General features: G+C 39.5%; 2 protein-coding genes across 5 annotated transcripts; one reads left to right on the top strand and one right to left on the bottom strand.

Annotated features, from left to right (window-relative positions):
* LOC309487736 (uncharacterized protein) lies at window positions 1-13,435 on the top strand. 3 transcript variants are annotated; one of them, XM_082155531.1, is made up of 3 exons: window positions 1-103; window positions 324-412; window positions 7,804-13,435. In XM_082155531.1, the coding sequence occupies exons 1-3, from the start codon at window positions 26-28 to the stop codon at window positions 10,661-10,663; spliced, it is 3,027 nt and encodes a 1,008-aa protein (XP_082011657.1). In that variant the 5' UTR covers window positions 1-25; the 3' UTR covers window positions 10,664-13,435. The 3 variants fall into 3 exon arrangements, with proteins under 3 accessions (XP_082011657.1, XP_082011658.1, XP_082011659.1); XM_082155532.1 differs by having other exon boundaries at window positions 100-231; XM_082155533.1 differs by lacking the exon at window positions 1-103 and having other exon boundaries at window positions 323-412; window positions 6,185-13,435.
* A 140-nt stretch (window positions 13,436-13,575) lies between these two features.
* LOC309487738 (EEF1A lysine methyltransferase 3-like) lies at window positions 13,576-16,015 on the bottom strand. 2 transcript variants are annotated; one of them, XM_082155535.1, is made up of 3 exons: window positions 15,422-16,015; window positions 14,900-15,011; window positions 13,576-14,580 (listed from the first exon to the last, which is right to left on the bottom strand). In XM_082155535.1, the coding sequence occupies exons 1-3, from the start codon at window positions 15,584-15,586 to the stop codon at window positions 14,171-14,173; spliced, it is 687 nt and encodes a 228-aa protein (XP_082011661.1). In that variant the 5' UTR covers window positions 15,587-16,015; the 3' UTR covers window positions 13,576-14,170. The 2 variants fall into 2 exon arrangements, with proteins under 2 accessions (XP_082011661.1, XP_082011662.1); XM_082155536.1 differs by having other exon boundaries at window positions 13,576-14,559; window positions 15,422-16,001.
* Window positions 16,016-16,226: the final 211 nt, after the last annotated feature.

Below are 16,226 nucleotides of genomic sequence, written 5' to 3'. Positions count from 1 at the left end.
CCGATGGGTGGAGACTGGACTGGTTATGAACATTCCTCTCGTGAAAAACACATCCCGCTTCAGTTCAAGCGCTTATAGCCTCCGCTGTGAAGTTCATCTCACGGTAAATCCAAATTCTGTCTTCCGTTGGTTGTGATTTTCATGACTGATCACAGCAGGGCATTAACATGCTTTCTCTTAGAAATAAAGCTGATTTAAAAGAATGTAAGGCCTACTGTATGTCTTAATAAAGTAATAAGTTCTACTATCACTGTTTGTAAAACAAAAGAAACAAATGTTTGTGAAAGTCACTGTATTATTTGATGTTATAACCCCTGTTTAAGGATTACAAGATGGATTTTTTGAGTAGCAGAGAGAAGGACCCATTGAGAGCCAAATACAGCACTTTTCCTGGATGGCATTCTTCACACATGTAAGTTCATAAAAATATTTAATTGAAATGTCGAAAATGTCACAATCTATACGGTTGTCATCTTTAAAAAAAATTACAAAAATAAAAAAGTCTAGACATTACAAGCAAGAATTGTATATTACATTGGGGTTCACAGCTGGAAACACACTAAAGTAATAGTAACCAAACCATTAAACCAGTTTATTCTGTTCTGAATCCCTACAGATTAAAATGGAGAATTGATTTGTTTCATAATTACCTTCTAAATACTTGTATCCACTATCCACTAATATACATAAGATATTGTGTAGAAAATAGTATGGCAGAACCAAGATTGATTATAGAAGATGCTGACATGCACATTATTGTGATATTTGGGATTGATTATGGTTATTATGATATAATTTGATATTTTATTTTGCATTTCTTTTTACAATTTAGTAAAGCATTTGTGATAAGAATATAGGGTAAAAAATAAAACTGTGTTTAACATTAAATAATATTTATATGAGAATAAAAAGTTTTTTTTGTTGTTTTTTTCACAATGGACTACTTGCACCTGGCTTTATGAGCAATAACTATAAAGATTTAAGAATCATTCGAGCTTTAAGAGAATAGCGGAATCCACACTAAGATTATATCAAAAATTGACACAGCGAAACGTAACGGTTGGATTCACTTTCAGAGCCGATGAACACATCATCAGCCGATCAAAATCCATATGACTTAAAAGCAATTATGTTCACAGATTATAACCGCAGCGAGTGTTTCGAATAAACATACAGTAACGTTATCTTCTGTTTGATGTAGTTGTTTGTTTACTGGCCCTTCAGGCCCAGATTTACCTAATTCTGATCAAACAGACCTATCTGTACAAAAATCTATATTTGATTTACTTTTATTAAATGGTTGTTTTAATGACTTGTTTTGACTTGTATTTATTTTATTCTTTTTATGTTTCTTGAGGTTCACTTATAATGTCATATTTCCCACATTGTGGGCGTGTCCCTGAAACGAGTGGAGCTGAGAGTATTACTGCACGCTCCTCAAATTACAACTTGTTTAATGGATTATTTTGAAAAGCTAATAAAGTTTCAATGGTTTAATTTGCTAACAAGATGTTACAAACATATATTTAAAAGCAGGACTGCCAAAATGAAAGTGTTAATGGTTGAGATTATTTATGTGTAACATTGTGTACATTTATTTAACACATTTATTCAGTTTGACATTACAGTTGTTTCATTCTGTTCTGTGTGATTGTTAAAGACTGGAATAAGAGCACCAACAATGTTTGCGCCGGGGATTGTATGCTCACGACTGTCAGTAATGTTACAAAGAAGAAAACATCATGTTATGCACATATCCTTACACAGCCTTACACAACATCTGGGAGTAAAGTGTATGCAGTTGTTTTTATCATTCCCTCTGGAAACATGTTAGCACGGTACTGCACTGATACAGTGAGCATTAGGGCTGTGCGATTAAGGTCTGTGTATGTTGCATTCATTCCTTTTTGGATTTAATATTGAAAGTAGAAAAACGAGAAAATAGTTCCTTTTTCATTTTTTTATAAAAAACAAAAACAAGTATTCAGCTTGATTTTTCGTTTTTCGTTCTCAGGTAGAAAAAATTATAAACAGCTTAAATATTCGATTTCTACACTTGGGCGGGAATGAAACGCCCCTGTGCTCTGATTTGTCAGCCGAAGATCAAACTGTTCCGTCATCAGTTCTTCCTCAGTTCCGCACTGCAGAATAAAAGTCCTCGATAAAAAACGAATGAACACGGACCGATTAATCATAATTGATTTTCGATTTCGAATTTGGTTTCCAACTGTAAGTGTGGTTAGGCTACAGGGGTTCAGGCTGCAGTATTGCCAAAAGACTAAAGAAACGTTATCAGTAAGATGGTAGAAAACTGCACATTTCTTGTCAATTACCTGCTACTTATCCCAACGACGGAAATAAGCACAGTGATAATAGCTAGATATGTGGGAAAGCATTGCTATTGTGTGATGATATTGCATTGCAATATATACAGTCGGCATCTAGTCATAGTTGGGGGCGTGGCGAGGGTGGAGTCGGCGTGGGGGAAAACACTGCGAGCATCGTGTGTATTTGAATGACAAAAATGTGATATTGCGAGTCATTGACGCCTGCCGACCGGCAAACGGTACATTGTAAAATTAACTACAATAGGTTATGATTGCCCTTATTTAATTAAAAATTGGGTCAATGACCCAACCAAATGGCCGGAGGTGTCATATTTCATATTTCCAGACATATTTTGTGATCTGGTTGAATCTCCAAGACATCGCGGCAGCTGTAGCGGTAACATTAGCCTATAACTCAATCAACTTATGTTGCATACTATAACTCCATAAAACCTTGTCACTTACCAATTGTACGTATTCTTCACTCCAAACTATTAATCCTTTTGTAAAACGATGATCAGTAGTGCGAAGTTGCCGAGGGACTGTGCTGACAGTTATCCCTAAAGTCCTCTAGTAACTCACAGACTGCAGTGAGTCTACTCCATAGTTTCACAGCTCGCATCATGAGCCTTCAGCTGATAACGCTAATGTGAATGAGACATCCCTTAAGAAAAACAACTATAGGAATCTTGTAGTATTTTGGGACATACTATAGAAGTACTATAGAGGTTTTACAGAACATCACATAAGTATTATACACTACTATAGAAATCTTATAGGATTACTATAGTTCTTTTTCGTAAGGGATGTAGACAAAACTAGCCCACCACTGCCTAATACGAGTTTAACACCCACCACTATATCACACAGGGATCTACTCACACAGTAATCTCAAAAAAGAAAGCTCAAAAGCCATTTTGTCCTCATTTCCGGTTCTGTGTGTTTATTAGGAAGGATGTAGAACATCAATTCATAATTTGTTTGTTTATTGGCGGTACAGAAAACGACACAGCAACTCTTCGGCATGATTCCCCCGTGTATTTCAATGAGCGCCAAGGCAATGTTTCCCCCCACAGGCTAAATTCACATCACGTGACGGGCGTTCCCGGGGGCGTTCCCAGACCAACCGTCTGTATCTATGGGTAGAATGTACTGAGACATTCACATTGTAAAAAAAAAAAAAAAATCCTAGCATTATGATCTTTTGCACGGTAATGGTATTGAACCTGTGTCGATCTTTTCTTGTTTTCATGTCATATTCACTAACGCTCCAGTGGGCGGGGCCAAAGACGCGGTGATGAAGACGTAAGCGTTAATCTTCTTCTGAAAAGGCGTTCTTTCGCCGCCCTGTGACGTCATAAGGCTCCACTTTTTAGATCCTGTCATTTTCTGGCCTTAGATTCAATAAAAGCAGTTTTTGGAATAACAAGGAAGTTTTGAGTTTTGAAACTTACAGGGTATTTTTTTATAGTATAACAAACTCTTAAGTGTCAAAAGATCAAGGATATGTTTTATTCTCAGTTCATGACCTCTTTAACATTAATTAACCTAGAATTAGTTTTTGCTGAAGTATTGATAATTGTGAAATTTCACTGACATTTAAAGTGACTCATATCATGAAATAAGACTTTGATCAGATCACCCACCTATAATCGTGTTAAATAATCGAGCTTTCAATATTCAGCAAAAATAATCGAGCGGCCCTAGTGAACATATTTGAGAATGAAATAATCACTGGATTTGCCAAAGTTTGTCAGTTTAGCAGCATCAAATGTATTCGTTGTTCTTAGTTTACATCTGTAACAGTTATGTCGTGAGTGAGTGAGTGAGTGATGCTGTGAGTGTTTGTGTGTTACCCTGTGAGAGTGTGTGTTACCCTGTGAGTGTGTGTGTGTTACCCTGTGAGTGTGTGTACTCTTCGTCTGCCTGGAATAAATATGACTTATTTGAATTATGTTTGTCTTTGTGTGCTCTCTTGTTGTACGCCAAGTTAACAGCGTGACAACATCAAAGCACTTTTATGGGCAGAACTGAATATTCTGCTTTGTTTTTAAGATATGTCTGTGAAATATAGTCCCTATTTACCTTCTGTACCGTACTAAAGTTTTTAAAATCTACTAATTCTTCAAATGTGTAAACTAAGGATTGAGCAGACTAGTCAACTAGTTGGCTTTAATGGTCTGCCATGACACTTTAAGCTTGATGTCGATTAGTTGCTGATCATTCATGGCCTATAGAGGGAGCAACAGGATAAGAAATCTTTCAACTTTTAGGGTTAGGGTTAGTTAAAATGACAAATAAATGCATACTCAGAGAGCGCTCCACAAGATATGTTTGATATTCCATCTGGATGCTCAAATTTGATCGCTTGAATGCATGTTTTACACAGCTTAATGTACAGGTAAGTTAATCAGCGTTCTAAACTGCAGCTGCGATATGCACACAGACACACAGACAGTAGTGCGCATATCACGTGAAGATCGCGCGCACACAAAATCATTCAGTTGCCCCGTTCAGGCAGTCGGAACAGCTCTTTATATGGTTCGGCGGCTGCACCAAAGGGCGTGCTATTAAGCTTCACGTTCAGGTACAGTCGCTTCAGTCGATTTAACCTGATTCCTATGGCGAAATGGGTCGCTTATATAGTCAGTAGCCATGCCCATTTTGGCGGGTTTCACATGCGCGAGGCGGGAATCGCCCTGATAGGTCCGCGCGTCTTTGCCGCTTCGCCATAGGTTTGTGCAGTTCCCGGATCCCTGTCTGACCCTTACACAATCAAACTAACAATAATGCAACAGTATACAAGTGCTGTGAAGAGTCCCAGTTAGTCAAGCACAGAACAAGTTTTTTTTGTTTTTGTTGTTGTTTTTAATAGATATACAATAGTAAGTGTTAGTATTAGTGGGTCAAGTGTTGCCGAAAAAGATGCATCTTCAGCAGTTTCTTGAAAATGGCTAAAGACTCGGGTTGAGTTAGGCAGGTCATTCCACCAGCAGGGAGCAGTCCAGGTAAAGGTCTGTAAAAGTGATTTTGTGCCTCTTTGGGATGGCATCACAGGACGCCGTTCACTTGCAGAACACAAGCTTCTGGAGGATATATAGGTCTGAAGTAGTGAGTTTAGGAATGGGGGGCAGAGCCATTGGTTGTTCTGTAGGCAAACATAAGTGCCTTGAATTTGATGCGAGTGGCAATTGGAAACCAGTGCAGTGTAGTGAGGAGAGGAGTGACGTGTGCTCTCTTCAGCTCGTCAAAGACCACTCTAGCTGCAGCATCTGGTTCAGTTGCAGAGGTTTGACGGTGATGTTGGAAAGCCTGCCAAGAGAGCATTACAATAGTTCAGTCTGGATAGAACAAGAGCTTGGACCAGGAGTTGTATAGCTCCGATAGGAAAGGAATGATCCACCTATTGTTGTATAAGGCAAATTTGCAGGATCAGGCAGTTCTAGCAATGCGGTCTATAAAGTTCAACTGATCATCAATGTCTTTTGTGTAAATCATGTGAGGGGGGGGGGGGGGGGGGGGGGGGGGCGGGTTTGAGAATACGAGGCATATTTTCAAGAAATGTGTTTAAGCAATCGAGAAAAACTGTAATAAAACAAACACAAAACAAAAGTAAAAGCGGCAGCCCCTCACGGACGACTGCTGCACACACATAAACAAAACATAATGTAAAGTCCAGGCCTGGTCCTCTCTCGTCCTTCACTTTCGTCGCTCCTCCTCTAACGCTTCCATAGCTCCTCCGTGAGAGATTTGAGGCCAGCACGCCCTTCAGCCTGCCCTGCTGGCCACATACATGCTCTGTGAAGAACATATTCTGTGCGAACGGCCCCTTATGCTTCACTTTTTTTTTCTTACAGATTTGTTATTACTAAACTGGAATTTGAGGGAATATTTCAAGAAAATCCAGCATAAAAAAAGCCTGACTATAAATGGCTCAGCTGTGAAAACATTTGAGTCAAATTCAAATTTCTTGGAGCCACCATATCTAACAGCTTCAAATAAGAGAACAACATCACTGCCCTGGTCAGGAAAACACAACAGGGAATGTTCTTTCTGAGGCAACTGAATCGCTGCATTTCTTCTCTGCCATTCCTTGTTCAGTACTCACCTCATCCATCACAGTCTATTTACTTCAGCCTGCACAAGTGATCCACTCAACTGAGAAGATAACAGACTGTATTTTGAGAAACTTTAAACCCAGAACCGAGCAATAATACCTTATCCATGCATATAAACTGTTTTTGCCCTTTTTTCCTCTTTGGAAAAAACATTCTTTCCTCTTAGCTTTGTTGTTTTCACTGTATTATCATATGCTCTCTAATGTATTTTTGTTTTAGTTTTATTGTTGCTGTGTTGTTATGTGCTGATAACCACTGCAAATTCTGTTGCCCAGATGCAACAACAAATATGAAAAATCACCAATAAGTCAAATACTATAATAAAGCTAGAAGCAAAAATACACATATTATATATCATCCAGGAAATCAATGCAATTTGATTAAATAAATTAAATAGAATAAGAATAAAAAAGAATCTGCCTTCCCATGAAAAACTCTCTGTATGTAGTAGATGCACTGAACTTTGTTAACAGAAACACCTAAGATTTAATAAGCAAAATGTGAAGTGGTTGTGCAAGTAGTCCATAGACAGCTAAATGCATTGACTTCTATTCATAAACTATATTACATAATGTACCAAACCAAATATGCCAAATAAGACATTTTCCTCCCTATACCGTTGCATGCAAAAAAAACAAAAACAAAACAGTATGGATTTACTTACATTTCTGCGTAAATCAGTCATGAAATCTTGTCTTTAACCGAGTGACAACAATAGGCAAGCATAGTATTTTTAGACCAATAAAACACAAACAATGTTTTATGTATTTTTTGAAACATTGTGCAGTCATTAAAGAATGGAAAAGGTATGTAAACTCTTAATATATTTAATAATTTATTAAATGGCTGACACACTTTAGACAGCTAAAATCTCCACGGATGTTATTTTTCTATATTATTACAGATTTCCATATTTTTTTTCCTCGGGAAATATGTTTTGAGCACATGAATTGCGTAAAAAACTGAGAAAATCAACAACAACAGCACAACCTACTAAGGGCCGGTCCACACATTTTGTGTCCCACAATGCTACTTTATAAATGTATTTTTTAAATGTAAATATCCACTAGACGGATGTCTTCAACCATTGTGTTGTGTTTTGTACATGATGAGCATTGTTTAAATGCCATATCAAGCTAAAGGAAGATCAAAACGCATGTCGAAACCCTTCCTGGTTTCATATAATTTTTCCACCCTGCACTGTAAATGTTTACATGGTATGTTCAAATTTGTCTATGCAGACTTTAATTGTCTATTGTTCTGACTAAGAACAACAAGATCATATTTTATGACCAATTTATGGAGACATCAACTGACTTTTTCTTGCAACTGTACATGACTCTTGTTTTCCTTAACAGATATCAGCGCAACCCTTCTACAGCCACTTACCTGCAACACCCGGCGAAGTATAACAGCTCGACTGGAGAACCAAAAACATGGGTGACATTGGGTCCAGGAACTAGCTGGAATATTCCTGACATTAAAAAGCAGACTGAGATATCAACTACAAAATTCCTTTCACAAAGCGAGTTATCTCACAGAGAATTAACTGACTATACTGGTAAAGTTAGAAGAGAAAAACAGAGATCAAATATGGGGAGGTATAAAGAAAGAGACATACATGAACAGCGCGAGGGGTGGGAAAGCACATGGCCTATAAATTGCAGAGGAAAAAGAGAAAAATATGGAACAAACAGGCAGAAAGAGCTACAAGCTTATGCCAATTGCTATCATCATTCACTTTCCAAAAAAACGTCTGGTTTTGAGGTTGGGGAGTGGAAATCATCTAAGTGTGCTTCAGGCATGGAGAAGGTGTTGGGATATGGGCAGTGGGATGTTAGTGCAGAGACCAAAGACAAATACCAGCCAACTATATTGACACCACACAAAAAAGACAAACCTGACCTCAGCAACAGAGAGAGGGAACAGTGGAGGAAATGGAGCACTTGTAATACGAGAAATACAGAAAGTATTTTCCCACTAGTATCATTTAGACAGCCTCCATCCTACACGGCACCACCAGCATACAGCTCCTCGAAGGACGGTGGCAAGCTGGCAGGAACCCCGAAATATACTGCACAGGAAAGTATGGGAGCTTTTAGGGAGCAAACATTTGAAAGCAGGAGAGTAAACTCTACAGATTCAACAGAAACACAATGTTATCCTTCAGCAAACAATGGACATTATTTACAAAAAAATAACCAGACACAGAACACAGAGAGTTATCGTACTGATCTCACGAGGGGGCAAGGCTGTCTGGAAGGCTTAAATACTGCCTCTGCCATGCAGTACACAGCAACAAACACAAAACCTTCTTCTCCACAAGCACAGCTTCAATACCGAGAGTCTTCAGAAATGACCTGTCCTGATATTTCTCAGACTAAGCAGACCAAACTCGCGAGAAGAAAAGGTGGTGAGATTGTGTTTTGTCTCGTCTCTCGTATGGGGGAGGTGTCCGGCTTGTCTACTTCTCCAGAGGAACCACTTAAATCCCATGTGTTACCTCTGTTAACTGATTCCAAACCTGATGACATGACAATCACACCTGAGCAGACAAACTCACCTCAGTGCAATGATGATAGCAGACAACATCAGGATGGACATCTGCAGAAGGATGGAGCAGTGAGGCAGCTCCATGGATCTTTTATGTCTGGAGAGTTTGGGTTTACATCCCTAGAACAGACAGGAGGGGAACAAAGATCTAGTTCTATCCAAGATTTTAGTAATGTGATAAAACCGAATGAAGATAAACAAGAGCTGCAATGTTATGACTCACAGTCACGCTGTTTAACCCAGAAGACATATATGGAGAAACCGCACAGGGAAATAGTAGAGAAATTCCCATTGTGGAAAGAACCAAAATATCAGCACCACTTGACAGATATGACAAAGCAAAGAAATGAGCAAAGCCAAGGGATCAACGATGAGTGCGAAGTTACTAACACAGAGGACACAAACATATCAACAAAAGACCAACAGAAGAGTCTTGTGGTCATTGATGCAAGTTGTGTTGTTGTCAAGGTTGAGCTTGTTCTTCTTCCAGAGAAGGAACATGTCCAGTATGTGTGTTTGACAGAGGACAGGGAGAGGACCGATGTGCTAAAGCAGAACTGCAGTGCCATCTCAAGCCAAGAGACCCCTGAAAACAGTACTTTGGACAAGGGAGAAGAAAGGATTCTTGGAATACCACATGAGTATCCCAGGACAGGATTACAGACATATGAGAGCATTTCACAAGAACGAGTCAGTTCCTGTGGGAGTAACATAGAGGATCCAATAAAAGAGTTTGAGGAATCTCCATCTCCAGCCAAAACTGTTGAAGACTGGCAAGTGCTGGAAAATGAACTGATGGCGGGACAATCCTGGAGTGGGACAACACTGGAGAATAATGAAGGTTTAGAGGAAACGCTCAACATAATGAAGGTGGGAAACCAAACCACTGCAAAAGAACCTGAAGCTGCGATTGAAGACTTCGTGGCTTTAACCAATGCAAAGTCCACATCTGAAGTTTCTGGGGTACAAACTGAAAAGACCACAGTACAAATGAATCAAGCCACAAATCAAGAAAATGGACAAACACTGGACGACAGTGTAGTTAAACACAGAACACAGACAGATAATCAGAAGGATACTTTACCAAAGAACCATACCAACGATAGTTCAATAGAAGAAACCCTCTCAGATGAAGTAGAGGACAGGGAAGAGCTTGATTTGGATTGCTCCAAACCTCTCCTAAAAACATGTGCAGAAAATGCCATCAAAGAAATTCAGCATGGTGAACACAAAGTTGTTTTCCCTTCCATTGTGGGTTTCAGTACACTCAGAAGATCAAGCTCTTCACCTCATGTGTCATTCCCCTCTGCTTCCAACACGCTGGATGGATCTCACACAGAGAATAAACCACTGTTGCTTCCATCTTCTACAAATACCAAAGGCCCCCAGTACTCTTCACTTCCCTCGCTTTCTTCAACTCCTGTTCCAGTTGCTTTTGAAAATCCATCTCTATCAAAGACAAGAAGCACGCCTGCTGATGTCTTACTCTGCACGTCATCTCCCCCTGAACACAAACAAAAAATGCAACATACCAAGTCTCTATGGGACGCTGTAAGTCGCATCCGGAAACACACTGCTCCTGACTCCGAGACAGAGGAAGAGGAGGCGGTGGAGTTCGGGGAACAAACTGACTCGCGTTATCAGAGGTCGAACACAGAGGAATGAGTATTGGAGGACCGTACTTCAGAGAAGTCAACAAGTGTTCCCTTGGCAGAGAACACTGAGTGTACACTATCAGTGTGTTACAAGCACAGGCTGCAAAAGCAAAAGAAACAGTGACATCACACCAATATTTGACTGTTTGTAACACTCAGCTTGTGTTTGTTCCAGGTCAGTCTGTGTATTAGTGGTAGGGGTTTTAAAGCAATGCGTTCTGCAGGTTACATTGTTATGAGCGAGTTATTGAATCTCCTGCTCAACCAACCAGTGAAAAAACACTGATTCATGATTCAGGAACAAGAAATGACATGCTGTGTGTTGCTCAGAGACAACAATGTTTAATTCTGGTTTGTCTTTGTTTGAAACTATTTTAACAACATGCAAGAAGGGTGTGTTTGCTTGCAACATGATATTTCATTTGCATAAATAATTACACAAAGAAATGTGCTATGCTTGTTGCCTGAAGCTGGATTTGTCCAGCGGGGAGTTATTTGTCCAATAGGAGTTCACGAGTTCACACTTACGAATGATCAGAGAGTAAATGGTTATGCGTATTTGGCGTGCTGTCCGGGGGGAGGGCTCCGAGCTCGGAAATTGGGCCCGAACACAGATGGGGTGGTGGAGGGATGCTGAAAACTGTCGAGGAATATGGGTGAGTCGACTGCGTATATTTATAGGTTTAACTCATGCTGATTGAGTGGACCTGTTGATTACTGATTGATGACAGCTGGTTAGAATGACTTGATTGCTTGATCATTAGAACGTGTTCCTCCCGAACCTTGTTAATAAAACATCATTACATGTATGGCCTGATATAAATCCTGTCAGTGCAGACGGCCTTGTGATCAGTGCTCAGACTTGCTTCTGGCGACCCGAGTTTGAGTCTCAGCTCGTGGGATTTCCTGCTATATGAGGAGGCACTGAACGGTCATTGCCTCTTTATCCTCCAGTCTTCAAGAGGTCCTCAACACCTCTGAGCCGCAGAGATGCGCTAGCTGGACACTGGCTCGATCCAGGAAGAAACACGGCATTCTGGAACACATCCGTGAAATACCAACATCACTAAAAGAGCACATTTTCATTTGTTTCAGTGAAATGGGTCTAGAACATCAAAGGTCCTCATCATGACTTTATGGATCATTTGCTAAAAATTTACATATAGTGAAAACAGTCAAATTAGAGGGCAATTTGTCTGTTTATATATATGGATTTTCATCCATCAGATAATAAGGAAATACATATATATAGTAAAAAAATTATAAAAAGTCTCTGATGAGGTCCAGTGGCCTGAGATCCGGTCTAATGTGGTCTGATGTTGTTCAGTAGAGTCTGATCAGGTCCAGGAGTGGCAATCGGGAGAGTCTGGACTTTTCCCGGTGAGTCGGTAATGTTTCGAGGCCGCGAGGGCCGGTCTGATAATAGTGATACGTTGCTAGTTCTTAGCAACTCCATCCGGCGGCTGCTGGTCTAACTATGCAGTCTCTCTGCTAAACCCGTACGGCGCGCCGCAGATCCTGTTATTTCAAGACAAACACAGGCTAATCGGAACGCTAACGAAGTGCAGGTCCAACCATGTCTAGGATGTTCACAAATATAGGGGGATCAGTGAGCGGCCCCTCCCCAAACGGCATAACCTATGACGTCGGCCTATGACGTAAAGCCATCGAACACCTCTTTTTTTCCTTGTCATGTTTTGGAAGTCTAATGTTAGACAGTGTGTGAGTGAGTCTACATGATGGAAAGGAAAGGTGGCGCTGAGAAAGTCAGACTCAAAAGGAAAAAAATGATGGAGGAGGAGGGAGCAAAATGCTCCAAGATAACGCACATATTCCGAGCATCAACGAGCAAAGAGACTACAGGTGAAACAAGCTAAAGCTCCTAATGTCACCGCTAGGCACAGATGGGAATTATCACCAGCTGCCAGCAGCCAAAAGCTTGTGAAATTTGAAAGTAGCTCAGTGTAAATATGAGACAAATTAATGGTTTACTATTGAGTAGCTCTTGAATTAGTCCTTCAGTGGTTGGCAGATGTTCCTGGTTTTAAAATGAGTAACTTCCCTTGGCTGCTGCTATGTGAAGTGTATAAGGATTATGATGCTAACACTAGCAGAAGCTAATGCATGTTTGAGCAAGGTGACCGTCAAAATCATCAGCATCGTAAATCCTGCAAAGTTTTTTATTTATTCATTTTTTTTTTTATATGTATTTACATTTATAACACTATACTTTATATTATATTACCTTTGTATCAAATTACAAAAAACTAGTTAATGCTGCTGTGAGGGTGATTCTAATGCAGCGGCTTGTGTCATTTTCTTGTAATTTTAGATTTCAGCATTTGCTTTATTTACAGGGAACCCTTTTCATGAAACCTACGAAAACTTCACTCTATAATCTACAACATGCATTTGTGTAGTGGCATCTAGTGGTGAGATTGCGGATTGCAGGGTATTAACTCATAGAACAAGACCTAAAACATGAGGTGGTGTTGCCAAGGTGGCTATTTCACTGGATCTAAACGAATCAATCTAACCAGAGATGTGGCGGTGGCTTTCTTAATCTAGTCAAAATAATTTTGCAAGGGTTCTATGACATTTGTATACCAAAAAATAGTATATTTTAAGACAAATTCAAATGTATTAGAGAAGTATTCTAGTGTAGTGTGACTGATGTATTAGGTTTCAAATCTGTCATGTAATGCACATTTAAAATGACACCTTGTAAAGTTTGATGCAAACGGTTTGGAATTTTTACATATTAAATTACAGATACAACATGGCTTGTGTATCTGTGACTTGTATTTCTTGCACTAGAGAGGTGAGCTGTTTGCCGTTTTTACTCTGAAAATGTACATCCATCTGAATGGAAAGACTCAGGTGTATCGGAATTTGCACTTTTAAGATACTTTTATATTATTTTTGACAACATTAATGTAACTACGGGCAGTCGAGCTGAGCCTCATGGATATAACCCTGTTAAAAGAATAGATATATAGTTTCCTGATTTTACTGATTAATTGCATAAGCTGCTTTATATTTATAAGCTCTGTATCTCTGTATCTCACCCACAGTGAGCCGTTCTTCATCTTCTGGAAGCTATTATAATCATACAGTATAGAGTATACCTGTGTGTTTAAAGCCTTTCCTCTACAACTTTCTGAAATATCAAAATGACTAATTTCAAACATATAAAACTACTTATCAACTATCTATCAAATGATTTTTACAATTTCTGAAGAGAATGTGAGCACTCCCCAACACCGTCAGTAAGTTACAATTAACATTCACTTTCACACCAAAATTTAATGGAGAACAATAATTTTACTGAAGTGTACAATGTGCCAGATAATTTTTATTCATAAATAAATGTATAAATATAGTATATATTCAAACCTCCCAGCTCCAGATATAAAGTTCATTAATATGTCTGCCTCATGTGATGGACTGTCCATCCGTTCGGGCCGTTTCCCTGTTCATGGCCGAACACGCTGAGATCGGCTCCAATATCCTGGACTCATCTCAAAGTGGCTTTATAGATATTGATATTGCTCTCAGGATCTCGTTGCACCAGCTCCACCTTGAACATCTGTGGTAACACAGTGTTGTAGAAGTCCTGAGTGCCGTGCTCTCTGCGCATCGGGGACGCCAGGAGGACCACAGCTCCGTCCTTACTCAGATGAGCCAGTGTGTCCAGGAGAAGAGGGAAGGTTTCAGGCATGTAGACGATATCAGCGCCCAGCACAAACTCCCAGCTGGAGGAGAAGGAGTTGTGGTCACGGCCCCAGGACAGCGGGAACACCGCCGGAGCGACTGAGGGCCAGCCGGAGAGAGGAGTGTTACACTCAACATTACTCTCGATCTGAGCGAGGGCCAAAGGCAGGTCTGTGATGGTCACCTGGGCTCCTGAAGACCACAGAAGATTGTCTGTGAGTTAGAATCGGCATTACAGCTCATGTTTCTAACAGTGAAAGTTTAGTTGAGTGTGAGATGTTCGTTCAGTTGCTTCCATGGCAATATAAAACACGCCAGATTTCAATGGTATTGAAGTTATTCAAGAATGAGAAATCATGCCAGTAATGTTAATACACTGTGTACTATTTGCTACCATTTCCTCAATCCCTATGATTAATCCCTTCCATGAAGGGAATAGAGTTAAAAATAAGCTGACAATCAAGAAAGATGACAATCAGCATTTTGAGAACTTCATGGCCAACAATTGCACAAGCATAAATCAATATTTTACCTAATCGTGCAGCCACTATTCCAACAAGCCCCGTTCCTGCTCCCAACTCTATTATCCGCTTCCCACTGAGATCCAGAGACTCTTTCTCAAAGAACTGACATAAATGAAGAGCCTAGATGACAAAACAGTGCAAATCAACAAGTGTATCAAAGAAATGACTTAAATTACATTTTTCCTAACATATAATTATTTATATCTTTTACTTTATTTTACACTTTTAATCGATTTAATTCTGACTAAAGACATTATAAAATGACAAAGACATTGCAGCATTCCTAATTAAAAATAAAATATTAATTAGTTGTGATAATCCCAGGTCGCTATGGTCACGCAGGTTTGTTTACGCATTAAACGCGTGTCCACAACATTATCAGCATAGACATCATATCATATCTCTGATTATCAGCTTTCAGTTACTACGACAAAACTCAGTGAACCGAACATGTCCTTCCCGGTCACCGTAGACTTCTCTATAGAAGCTGCTGTATCAATATGTAAAAAGTTGTATTAATAAAGCCTCACGGAGTCCCACACGGACGCAGAAACGCCCAGGTTTGCGCAGTAATACTGATGAATTGTGATGTTCTGTCCAGAAACTCGGTATGTGTTTTCCGCGCTGAACGAGTCCTCAAATAAACGACAGTCTTCTGGAAACAGAGAGAGTTCAGGATCTGCGTTCATCATCATCGCTGTCTCGGACACACTAAAGTCTGCTCGTTTAGCTCAAGAGTTAAGCTTTTATCACAGAGTGACATGTAGAAACAGCGGAATAGGACAGTAATAAGCAGCTGGAGTAGGACAGGAATAGGGAGTAGGCTACGGAAAGCCACCAGACCCAGAAGAGACGACCGCCACTGCTACAGTCAACAGCTGGAACATCGATGTTCTGAATATTACGTTTTGAGATAATTTGCCACTGTCTGTTTACAGTCTCTGATTTCTCATCATTTAGTGTTTCTAGTGAAATTACATTTCTTGCATCCTGCACTGATACACTTCTCAAACTACTGTTTTATTCGTTTTTATTTTATGTAAATGTGAGACATTTTCAATGTCACACTATAGAAGCATTGAATTGAACTGCAAAAAATACCATTTAAGTTATTATTTAAACACCTTGAAAGAAATTATCAGTGCAAGCATCTTTCCGTTATACATAACATACAATCTTGATGTTAAAAAATAATTTTATTTGTGAGTTAACCATCTACATTTTGCTTTGTTTGCGCCGTAGCATGAATTTATAATTCTTTGTTTCACGGATCGTATATCTATTATATAGACTATAGTACTTTTGTTTCCCAGTTTCTTTCTATTTAAATAAATA

The sequence above is a fragment of the Leuciscus leuciscus genome (genome assembly GCF_965113295.1).
Source record: "Leuciscus leuciscus genome assembly, chromosome: 23".
Taxonomy (NCBI): Eukaryota; Metazoa; Chordata; class Actinopteri; order Cypriniformes; family Leuciscidae; genus Leuciscus; species Leuciscus leuciscus.
This window is presented reverse-complemented; position numbering and strand designations above follow the sequence as displayed.